Genomic DNA, 12,498 nt, shown 5'->3' with positions numbered 1-12,498 from the left:
CACGTCCTCAAACGATACGGCGCCATATATATACTGGACATAATAACAGCGGTGAGCCTTAACACAATTTGAGTCTCTCACTTCCGTTTTGAAAAATTTTAATGGATCGTTCTTTTTCTTTGCAAAATAATGGAATGACAAAATAAGAAGACTCCTACGTGATTCTAAGTAACTGTTTCCGTACCCAAATCGGCCATTTGCTAAAAAAAATCAATTTTGCGCAGTTATATGAGCCTATTCCATGGTGCATCGTCTACGACGCACTCTTGCAAAATAGCTGTGATTGTACACACACAATACCAAATGATTACTTATCTTCCTTTTTCTTTTAGATGTACAAATTGCTCAAAATGTACCTTCTTCTCTTCAACAGTCGGCTGCCGTTTTATGTTTTCCGCAAACAAAGCCGGAAAACACAGGCCAAATGGCACATACAGAACTATAAACAATGGTGTGGCAACAGCGAGATAATTCCCTCTTTCGCGTCAAACTTCGAAATGAAATTCATCAAACAAAGTCATGTATAACTGTCAGAAACAAAATGGTAAAAGTGGAGAGAGTGAGGCATGCCTTTATTACCTTTAATTATTTCAAAAAGTGAAATATAAACGTTCTTTTTATGAAGTATAATATTTTCAACATTTTTACGAGAAATAGTTTTCCGTAGTTCGTTTGTACGAGCTTGTTTTTATGAAATATATTTTTGAAGTCTGTTTTTATGAGTCATATTTTCTGAAGTTTGTTTTGTGAGAAATAAATTAAAACTTCAAAACGTATATATCGCTTAAAAATTAACCCACTTTAAACGTCATTCTCAAAAGTAGGCCTAATACTGCAAAAATCACTGCTTCGTAGTATGATGATGACTTGATGACAAGTCATTATGCCTGCACTCTCTGACGACGACCAGGACGCCCCGCTACGTTGTAAAATGTCATTAAAATGTGGCTATTAGACGGGATAAAACTGCATGTAGAAGAAATGTGTGAAAAATTTTTCTATCAAGATCATACTAGGTTGTTACTGCCTTGCCGGCACGTGTGTGAAGTTCGCATTAGGTTCACTGTAAAAATCAACGAAGCGTCTTTGCGTTTATATAAACATGCATGTAACCGTTTAAAAGTAAACAAAGTTTTGGAAATAAACGTGTTTCGGTGTTCACAAAGTGTAACTACCTGATGAACGTGTTTTTGTGTCTTTTTATTAACACCCAATGTGTCATTGTGTCGATATTTATTAACACAGAAACATTTTGAAAAAAAATTGAAAAAAATGAACAGCACAACGTATTCAGCTTTGGATTATTAACACCACATCACGTTCATAAAGTGTTACCAGGAAAGCGTTTAAATTGACTTCTTTTTGCATTGTTCTCGAAACGATTACACTTGGCGTGAGTCCCGACTCTTCTTCGACACAAGCAGATCGTTCCACGATGTGAAAGACTTCTATACGGTTGTACCTCGACCTAAAATGATCACGACACGATGATAATACGTTAATTTTGCTACGGGTATACCGTGTGCAGGACGCTTGTAACAAGCTGCCGTCGCGGTTCCGAGCATTTCTTACTATTTTGAGAATATGCTGACCTATGAATATCACCACCAGAATATAATATACTGTAAGGACTGGTACTAAGGTTAAAATTAACGCAGTGCTATTGGCTTTTTTGATTGATCATTGAACATTAAATATGTGGTGGAAGCACAACTATCACATTGTTTGCACAACTTACTTGCTAAATATAGCTTTCTGAAAAGAGCCACTATTTCCAATTAAACTTATCAAAGGTTCGCAACAAATTTGTAACCTGTACCGATGTTAATAGCATGAATTTAGTAAATATGCATAATGTACATTAGTATCCAGTCAACTAAGTCTCTAAAAGTCAAAGTAATTGAAATAAATACCTAGAAATGAATAACTTTAAAGAGTTTGACGAAAGATCGAAAATTGAAGGTAAAGCCGGCAAAATTGTGAAAATTAGATATGAAGTTAGGTAAAACGTTAATATTTCATAATTATCCTTTGTCGTAAAATTGACAATTTCCACGTCTTCGATTATTTTCCTGAGATCTTTCTTGCACAGAAGCCATCAAGTATCACCATTTGATAGATTCTTGGCAATTTATTCACACATGAGGTTTTTAAGGGAAATGGCAGGGTACATCCCTCACATAGGTCATGAAGCAACTTGCATCACGCAAGTTGCGTGGAAGCACACGAGAAGCATGCACAGTAAAGTGGTTCATATATACCGCTAGAAATAACGAAAACGACATGGAATGGACGGGAGCCAATGACCCCCCGCGACAACATGCAACATTAATATAATAATAATAATAACAGCTTTATTCACAGATGATAGGCGTGTCATCTAACAAACAGATGATTTTCAATGGGCCATCTAACAATATGAAAATAGTCAAAAATAATATACAGCTAAATTAAATTAAAATCTTAAAACATACAGCACATTAACTATAGAAATATTCCAATATACATGCACCAAACTACGAACGTAATATAAGTTTCCGACTGTGGGCTTTCGAGTTCGTCAAACATTTACTATGTATTCTTACTTGTATTATGTACATGTATATGATGTTGATGATGCTCATGACTTACAACATTTTTTCAACAGACCTTTCCGACCAAATATGTCTTAACTGGATACAAGACCATAATGATACCTCCTGGTATACTGCCTACATCATGTCCCAGGAGAGTCAGGATTGTCCGTCCAGCATCTATCAAGCTAGGAGCGACAGCCTCTTTGAGCTTTTGCAACCCAGCTGGAATGTAACCAGCTTCCACCTTGATGGAGGCATAGCTGAAAAAATGGTCCAATCAGGAGGTAAAGGTTTCTGATATTGTAGTCTTAAAAGATCTCCGAAATAAAGTTTTTCTAAGATTCTCTTTCTGTGCAACTTCATAGTATACCATTCTACAATCTATGAAAGCCGTTTGAAATCCTGTAGGAGTTAAAGTGTAGCTGCAATGTATTTTTTTTTCAAACAGTTTGTCTGCAACTTTGTTTTCTTCTTCAATTGTGCGAAAAATCTTTCACAATTTGGTTAAATGCATTGAAAAGTGCAAGTTTTTAAAACTTTAAAAATTATCCATGCTTTCCCTGAAAAACTGAGGGCGCTGAAGGCATAGTTCAGTTCGCAAGTTTTTCTGTTCAATTGTGAATCCAGAATTTACATACTGAAAACGTTATGAGTTTTTCTAAGATTCTCTTTCTGTGCAACTTCATAGTATACCATTCTACAATCTATGAAAGCCGTTTGAAATCCTGTAGGAGTTAAAGTGTAGCTGCAATGTATTTTTTTTTCAAACAGTTTGTCTGCAACTTTGTTTTCTTCTTCAATTGTGCGAAAAATCTTTCACAATTTGGTTAAATGCATTGAAAAGTGCAAGTTTTTAAAACTTTAAAAATTATCCATGCTTTCCCTGAAAAACTGAGGGCGCTGAAGGCATAGTTCAGTTCGCAGGTTTTTCTGTTCAATTGTGAATCCAGAATTTACATACTGAAAACGTTATGAGAGAGATTGATGCTTGTTTACTGCTATGCAAAAAAATGAATCATAAAGAAGGCAGAATTTTATCCAGCACTGTCTACAAAAAATCAACTTGTTTCGTTTACAAGCCATAGAAGCAGTCTTTCTGGGATGTGACATCAAATATTTGCTCACGAATATGGTAATATTCATTACCAAAAGAAACCAAAAAAGGCAGTATCATACCCTTTGAAATCGTGAAACAAAAGTTGAAAATAAAGGGAAGTGAGACACATAGGTGCATTTTGAAGGTTTGTCTCAAAACGAATTGATTGCAGTTACCCTTTCAATATATCGAAAGTGCATTTTATTAAACATTACAAATTGTCTGCACATTTCTGGGCAAGTGAGGGGCTGTTGCCATGAGGTATTCAAGAAGCCATTGCTCTTTCGTCAGTTTGCATGTTTTCGCGTTTAAATTTTGAATTCCAAATTTGCTCTCTGCAAACATTTCTGAGAGGGGATTGCCCGCCGGCTCACTGTCATTGCCGAAAAAATGGAAATTTATAAAAGCAAAGTATAGGCCTGCAGTGCAACATCACCTCAGATGACATCACAGTTTTCGTACAAAAACAGCACAGAAACCAATAAATGTTCTAAAATACAGGTTCAAATAACAAAATGAGTATTAAAAGTAAAGTTAATTAAACACAAAATCATTTTACAGGTTGTACCAAAACAATTATTTTATGGCCCCTTTAAACTAAGAGTTAACAGGATACAAAGTGAAAATGGCATTAACTCCGTTTTCGTAGGTGTTGGTTTGTTGTGATATTTATTTTTGTTTTACAAAGAGAACGTCAAATTTTACGAAATTGCAATTAAAGGCGTTTTCCTCAAAATCGCCTGTAAGTCGCCGCATCACTACAAAAACGTCTTAAAATGATGATGTCAAAGTTTAAGGAACATGTTTCTGAACAGCTTGCTACCTCCGGCGCAGATCTTGGGAGTTGTAGGTGAAGCCACCCCCCCCTGCCGCACAATACCAGTTTGTTTAGTGGCTATATATACTTCGACAGGTTGGAAGGCCCCCTACAAAGCGTGCAACCATGTAGGAGCTTTATTTTGCGCGTGCGGTTAAAGAAAAAACGGAGAGTAAAGAGCATCCCAAAGGAAAACATGTTTTCTCTGATTTTATATCTGTTCAAATAAATATAGAAGCATCCAAATCGAATGCAGTGTCATTTGTCTTCAGAGCTCAACTATAACAGGCTAAAGAGGGCTTTTTTCTGTTCATGCCAAGATGCGAATTCTGAGTGTAGATTGCGTCATTGAGGAGAAAACGAGGGGAATCCTCGCCCTGGGTTCGTAGTGGATAAGCCCTGGTGCATGCCATTGTTTGACATGCACTTGAACAGATAAAATAAGAGAAATTGTGTTTTCCTTAGAGGTGCTCTTTATACGGCTCGATTGCTTTTGAGCGATCTGCAGAAGATGACTTGGACTGGAAACGTATCTATTTTTACCTGCACTTAAATATAGAAAAATACCTCTAATTTGGGATTTCATTTATTGGTTGCTTGAAGTGTTGTTGATTTTACTTTCCGTATAAATCCGACTGACAGGGTTCTCCTTAAGTGTGGTTTTCCGCTTGCCCAAAGTTTTTTTTTTGTTTCCTTTTTTTCTGTCTTCATAAAGGTTGCTTCTACCGTCGATTCAGACGAAGTGGTTCACCGGGTTCTTTATGCTGCTACATTAACCCTAATACCAGGTGCAGTATTGTTCTGGAAGTACATTTTTAAATTATAAAACGTTTAACTGTTGATACGGGTGAGACTACCGGTAACGGTAACAGTTGATCTGTCTGTGGCAAGTGGTAAATGACATGTAAATTGGGAGAATACTTAAAACTGTCATAATTTATGTGCCAGGTAATGATTGGAGTGATATGTGTTCATCAAACAAGGTTATGTACCATGGGCGTAAGTCTGAGGGGATGGGGGTATACCCCCACATTTTGGTACGGGGTGGGATATTGAATCATTCCCAACTTTTTCGTGGTGAACAAAAAATTAAAGAAGATTGTGAAGACTTTTTCGGACTTAAACATCACTCAAAAGTAAAACAATAAAAAAGGTATAAATATGCCAATCCGATGTAAGATTTTGCATGAATGTTATGCCTGTTGCTGATATACACCTGTATCATGAACAATGCCCCATTATAATGTCACATGGTGTCAGCCCCCCCCCCCCCGCCCCCGCTTTTCAAATTTCCATGGCCGGGTAAGTCACCTCCCACTCACACACACATACACACATTCCCTAAATGCTTTATAGAAAAAAATGTGATCGACTGTTCCAAACAATCCCTAACCCTTGAGCAACCGTGTAATTTTTACCCTTGGCTGCCGACTGTAGGGGCTGACAAGTCCCTATAGGTATATATGACAAGTATCCCTCATCATAGTTGTTTTTTGTTGTTGTTTTGTCTTAATGGCGCTTTCAGCAACTCAGGCTATTTGCGCCAATAACTGTAAGTTTATTCTATACATACACTTTATTAATCAGCATCACATTACGGAGTTAGGAAGAAAGTCCAGTTTTAGAGGCAGGAGGAAAACCGGAGTACCAGGAGAAAACCTGCGAGAGCGAGTATGGACTGGAAACCAAATGCACTTAAAGCGTGGGCCAAGCCGGGACTCGAACCCGGACCTCATTGGTGCAAAGCAAGGAAGGAACCTCTACGCTAACCCGTTCCCCCATCCCTTATCATACGTGTGCCAAGAAAACCTTATTCGACCCTTTTCAAGCTATTTGACAAGTATTATGTTCAAACGAGGTTACGTACAAGTGATGCAACTGCCTTTTTAAGCTGGTCCCTTGGAGTAATCGTTTGATTTTAAATCTTGCCTGACCGCAGGACTGAAGGGCTGAGGCAGTTTCCTGACGATGTTTACTATGGCAGTGTGGTCGAGGAGTATTCCTTCAATCCATTTTATCTTGACAACGCCGAACTGCAAACGGAGTACGACAAATGGATTGGTAAGCCATACATTTTGTATTATAAATGAATATAATTGGTTATAATTTGCAGTTGTTTTAGTGCATTGTCTCGCGCAGGTGCAAAAGCAGATGTGGGATCGAGTAAAAAGCATTTATTTCGGCGAGAGAGAAGCAGTCACACTATGTAGCAAACTGATAACCAGTAATGGTGGAAGGGGCTGTGTTCTAGCAAACTGGTGATTTCTGTCCTCTTATCTCATTTTTTTTCTTCCGCTTTTCTTTGGTCTTGTCCCCGTTTCTAGTCTCCGAGTCAGTTCCCCATGCACCCCACCTCCGCGATGCCCATGTGTGAAGACATTCTTCCATCCTGTTTATTCAGCAACTTTTCGCTCTGTGTCATTAAAACCGTGCCTGAATCGATTTACTACAGACGACCTTTAGTTACAAGTGTATGAGAAATTAGCGCAGCTTCTATACAGTGGCTTCCGTAGATACACGAGTCAATCTTTCCATAGCTAATCATTCTGGGGATGGTCCTTGTATGTGTTCCTTATTTAAAGGACCAAAAGCTCAAGGATGGCTTAGGAGACACAGTAGTAGGGATTGGACAGTTCTAGCCCCCCTTTACTTTCACTCCCTTTTGCCCCGTTTCACCCCCTTTCACCCACCCGCGCCGGGGTTTCCCACTTTACTCACCTTGACCTTTCGACCCTGTTTTTAATGACATCTCTCAATTTAAACGTCTGCTCGCTCTCGGTTAAGAAAACGTGTGAGTCTCCATTTTATTATATACGTTTTGAAAAATCTTGTTTGGTCAATCTACACGTTTTGAAAAATCTTGTTTAGCAATCTATACGTTTTTGGAAATCTTGTTTGGCGAGGTTTAATTTGTCAAATGCGTTTTGCCAGTGCTTATCCGAGACTTGAAATAGATCTTTTACAGCTTCTGTAGGTTCTTTTGTCACGTCTTGATAACATACCGCGATTAAAGCCTTCAACGGTTTACCTCTAGAAATCTTGCCGTTTAGAATTCAGTTTAACTTATATTCTATTTCGCCCGCTTCACCATTCTCCAATTGAACGTTAAACTCTTTAAAAGTTTTTCTCGATTTTGGTGGTAGCGGTTTTTCCAAACGTGATGCTTGTAATATCTATCTCCCATGTCTACAGGGGTGTATGAGGAAACCCACCCAAAAATTAGACCGCGATGTTTACACGCATATCTGTCGTCTATTTCTACTACGTAATGATCACACGTGTTTTTGGTCGCGGTGGTGGAGTGGGCCATTTAGGTAACGAGCCGGTTAAATGATAAATCTCTGCGCCCGTCACTTTATATTAATAATAAGAAAAAAATTTAACCTCGGTTATTCCGAGGAATAACCAAGGTTCAATTGATTTTTTCAAGTTAATCATAAGTTGATTATTCAAATTTAATCGACTTTTAATTTCATGGGAGATTCAGATCCAGATCCAGATTCAGATTCAAATCCATATCCGCTAAACGCTTGCAACACCGACTTATTTGAAATTAGTCCGTCGTTTCTAATTTTTAACATTGCCGCTGTCACTCTATACCGAACGCTGGCGCCGCACGACAGTGAACCGTGGGTACCGTAGTATACGTCTTTTGGACAAATAAATGTTTGCGCGTCGCATCTCTTATTGATAAATTTATCGATATTTGACGAGTCAATGGGTCTTTGTCGGTGATCAAATAGAGAGGCATAGGGATCTTTTTTAACGTAAATTTGGTTTTTAGCCGTATAAGGTGGTTTAACTACATATTCGATCTTGTTTAATTCATCGATATCGCGACTGGCTTTGTAGACGTTTACGGTATTAGACGGGAGATTAGACACTTGAGATTCGATAAATTTATAAACGGCCAAATTTATGTGATCGAGTATGTTTGTCGTAGGTTGTTGTATTTGATAGCAAATTTGACGGCCTTTGACGTTTTCGGGTTTTTTTATCTATTTTGTAAAGCGGGTTTATACCGTAACAGGGTTCTATCGTCATAATCAACAGGCGTTTATTTTGACCGTTGGTGATGGTAAAAAATGGGCGAGCTGTAATGAGTGCCTTCTTTGATCACAGGTTTTGAAATGATTAATTTACTCGGGTCAAAGGGACCGTAAGTGACGTTGGGGTCGCAGTTGTCGGCATTGAGACGCTCGTGGTCATCTGAAACGATGTATACTTGGGTTAACATGGTTCTGATTTTCTCCGCTTTGACATAGATTTTGATCATTTTTATTCGGCCGCGTCTATAAACTCGGAAGGGGTTTTTACTTTAATTAAATGTTCAACGTCAGCGTCGTATTCAATAATTAGTCCAATTTTGTATAAATCTGTGTCGAGTTTAGTCGCTAAATCGGGCAGTGGCTCGTTTTCTCGCGCGTGCCTCAGATTTTTATGCTTACCGTCTACGCGCACCACGTGATCCATTCCTTCCAACTCAACACAATTTACGCAGCAGGTGCAATATTTACAACCAAAACATTCGATACAATTGCCGCACTCGTAACAGTCCTAGCAACTGTCCAAGGCACTTGAATTTTGGCAGTCGTATGAAATAAAACAAGCAACGCAATTTACACATCTACGGCAATCGTCGCAAGTGGAGAAGTTATTACATCTTGTGCAGTCGTTACATTCGTGACAATCGTGGCATTCCTTACAATCGGTACATTTGCATAAACGGTTGGAATTTACAATAAACAAGGAAAGCAATCGTAGGAATCTATCAAGTCAATCGAATTTCTCGTGTCTGCAAAAATAACAATTTACGTTCGTTGTATGGTCTATCATATCCTTTTAATTTTTACTTCAATTATAATTTCTATTTATTTTTCTCATTTTTTTATAACGGGCAAGTCGAGACTTGTAGCGACCGGAAAAAAGCGAGGGGAAGTCCCTTTTTGTTTGAGAGTCACGGGGTAGTAGGTTGTTTATTCGATCTGTGCGGGCCGGCGCTCGTCACGAGTTGTTGACAAAAACGTGCGCCGGGGTCGAAAGGTCAAGGTTAGTAAAGTGGGAATCCCCGGCGCGGGTGGTGGAAAGAGGGTAAAACGGGGCAAAAGGGAGTGAAAGCAGAGGTGGGCTAGAACTGTCCAATCCCTGCTACTGACACATAAGAAATAAACTTACTTGCTCTACTTCAAGCCCGTTATTTTCCTACATTGAAATGGCAAGCATGGCTCACTATTTGGTAATACGTAATATAATTACCCCGGCGAGATGGAACATAGTTGAATCGTACTACTTCACTGCCTGGAAAAACGAGGTTCAAATGAGCCATTAAATATTATTTTATTTTCAGAAAAGGAGACAAAGGCAAGGTACCACTGCTGTGTTGAAAGTAGTCAGCCCAATTTGTGTGAAGAGTATAACAACAAACGACCATCGAGAAATCACCTTTCTTACACTCAACCCAAACTAGGTAAGCACGCTGACCAAAGGAGTTGGTCCGGATGTTTCCAACAAATTTAGAATCCGATTGTAAAATTACATTTCAGAACTCGGTTTGTTAAAAATACAAAAATTATACACCCGAGTTTCGAAAAAAAAAAGAATTTGTCAAGTTTATTCTTATAGAACTGAGAGTGCAAAACATAGTTTTCATATTCCCTTTTGTTCACAGCATGGTGCCTTGGTAACGGCCATTTCCAAACTCTTGACGGCGCCAATTACACGTTCAACGCACGCGGTGAGTACGTCCTGTTGTCTGCTGAGGGCTTTCTGCACATCTTCGCTCGAATGTGTTACATGGCGGAAGCACATGTGACCAATGCCGCCTTCTTCAGTGCCTTTAACGTGCAGTATAAAACGAGTCGTACAGTAAGTAGTGCAGGATTTATCCCTTTGCCGTTCTATATGAACATTTATCAAAAAATATTGGCACCCTAAACGGAGGTTTCATTTGTGAAATAACCAGCTGAGAATAAAACAAAATTCAGTATAGGGAAAGGTTGTCCCTATTGAAAAAGGGAAAGGGAGGGGAACACCAGTTGATCTCGCTTTAGATCCATTACTGATTCATTGTAGTTGAGTTGATAATTTCAATATTTGGCCATCGGTTCTTTGGAATACAAATCATTAAGATATGCACTTATCCCCCACATTGATCTTTGCTCATGTTCCCCAATCTTTTTTGATTAAAGCATGTTTGTTTACCGTTTGGAAAAGATGTCTGATACCTTGTCCTCATTCACCTCCCTCCCATCATATTATTTAATGGCCATGCAACGCTGTTTTTTCCCTTTGGGTTTCAGTGTCAATGTGTAAACATAGAAGACGAGATGCCTGTCAATATGGGCGGTAACCTATGCAACCATCCTGCAGTCTCTCAAATTTGAATGAATTCTAGCATTAAATTCTGGCATTATAAAAAGTGTTAAAAACACGTTTTTTCAATTTGGTATCTGTTGCTGTTCATTTTGAAAACACTGTAGTGTTTTTTAATTTTTTTTTTTTTTTGGTTTCCTTTTTTGTAAATCCTCGGGATAGTCAAATATGATGCTGGCGAAATCATGCATGGGGAAGGTGGGGCTAATGGACCGCTTAAGCACATTCTTGATTCTACCCACATTCAATAATCCAGGAAAATGATAAAAAGTACTCTCAATACCTGACCAAAGCACTTGTTTGTTTATTGCAATTAGCTGAAATCAGTTACTTTAATAAAACGTATTAATATTACCTCATTAATACTTCATCCAAAAGTGGACCACTAGCCCCACGCCACACAAACTCGCCAGAGGCTTGCCACACTTGGCAGAAAAAGGCAAGGTTAATAGCAAAAAGACTTGCCACACTTGGCATAACAGGTTGGAATTCCTTGGCACACTTGCCATGCTGACAAACCCCACCGGAACCAGTTGGTGCTTGTCCTAATATTAATTGTCATGTGATTCTATTTATCATTTACGAATTAAGAAAAACTTACATAAAGCACGCCGTTTTTTCCACCCCTTGAACAGGCGGTTTGTTAAGCCCCACCAGAACAAGAGGGTGCTTGGCGTAGTGTTTAAGAAAAACAAACATGAAACATAGCTAACTTTACGTTATAATCACTCCGAGATAAGTTGCATAAATTGTTTATTTGTTTACTTCAGAAACTGCGTGTCGCTCCCAGGTAGTTCCTGCCAGTAAAACTTAAATTAATAGTCATATGGTGGAGATGGGGAGGTGGTGCGTTAAATTTGTGTGTTGCCGCTTCAAAAATCTATGCCGAAGTGGCCCTTTTCAGCGCCAGACTTGCTGTGGTTAAACAGTAAGTTCCTTGTGGCCCTCTGGCTTCAGACATTATTACCCTCGAGACAGTTTCAGGTGTCTGGGTCCGGAAAAGTACTACATTCTCTCAACCCCGTGAGGCCTTTGCTGATAGATGCAAGGCCATGTAGCCACTTTGCTGAACCCATTAAGCCAGAAATGCAAGACAGTGATGGGTGAGACAGTGGTGCCTTGTTCACCATGGTATAAGCTGACCCAGAGTGTTTCAAAGACTAATGACGTGCGTTCGTGGTGAATAATGTATTTTATCCCAAAGCGTTAAAATAAATTATATTTCTCACATGGGCCTCACTTTATGTTCAGCTGAACCTCTGAAAAAAATAAATGAATATTCTTGTTTAAATTCAACCGGTGAATTTGAAAACCTTTTGGCCGAAATGGAACACAAATGCTCCAAATTCGTGGTTTAGTCCGATATTGAGCAGGCTTTACAGGTATCTCAAAATTATTTTTTTTATAATGACACCCTGTCCATACGGTAAATATTGACTACTTTAATTGGATCCATTCTCGAAACTGTAAAAGCCTCTATAGTCAGTACACAAGAATAACATTTCACTTCGCCATCGAGTACAGTCCTTGTGAAGCCACTCCCTGCACCCTCCACATTAAGGTGTAGTATATTTCAAAAAAGGTTTAATTTTAAGTTCTGAATAGGCTAGAATGATGTTCTGGCAATATTTAAGACC

General features: G+C 38.8%; 1 protein-coding gene across 15 annotated transcripts in view; it reads left to right on the top strand.

Moving 5' to 3' along the window:
- LOC110981563 (uncharacterized) overlaps positions 1-12,498 on the top strand; it is a 93,443-nt gene that overhangs the window by 28,160 nt on the left and 52,785 nt on the right. For all 15 annotated transcript variants that reach the window (XM_087142963.1, XM_087142976.1, XM_087142975.1 and 12 more), the window contains exons 2-6: positions 2,648-2,860; positions 5,205-5,277; positions 6,429-6,550; positions 9,837-9,956; positions 10,158-10,354. In XM_087142963.1, the coding sequence (XP_086999089.1) occupies positions 2,648-2,860; positions 5,205-5,277; positions 6,429-6,550; positions 9,837-9,956; positions 10,158-10,354 (725 nt within the window). The remainder of the gene's footprint in view (positions 1-2,647; positions 2,861-5,204; positions 5,278-6,428; positions 6,551-9,836; positions 9,957-10,157; positions 10,355-12,498) is intronic.

The sequence above is a fragment of the Acanthaster planci genome, linkage group LG11 (assembly GCF_054643075.1).
Source record: "Acanthaster planci isolate LZ-2023a linkage group LG11, COTS_SCS, whole genome shotgun sequence".
Lineage (NCBI taxonomy): Eukaryota > Metazoa > Echinodermata > Asteroidea > Valvatida > Acanthasteridae > Acanthaster > Acanthaster planci.
The sequence above is the reverse complement of the archived record's forward strand: the minus strand, read 5'-3'. Positions and strand labels throughout refer to the sequence as shown.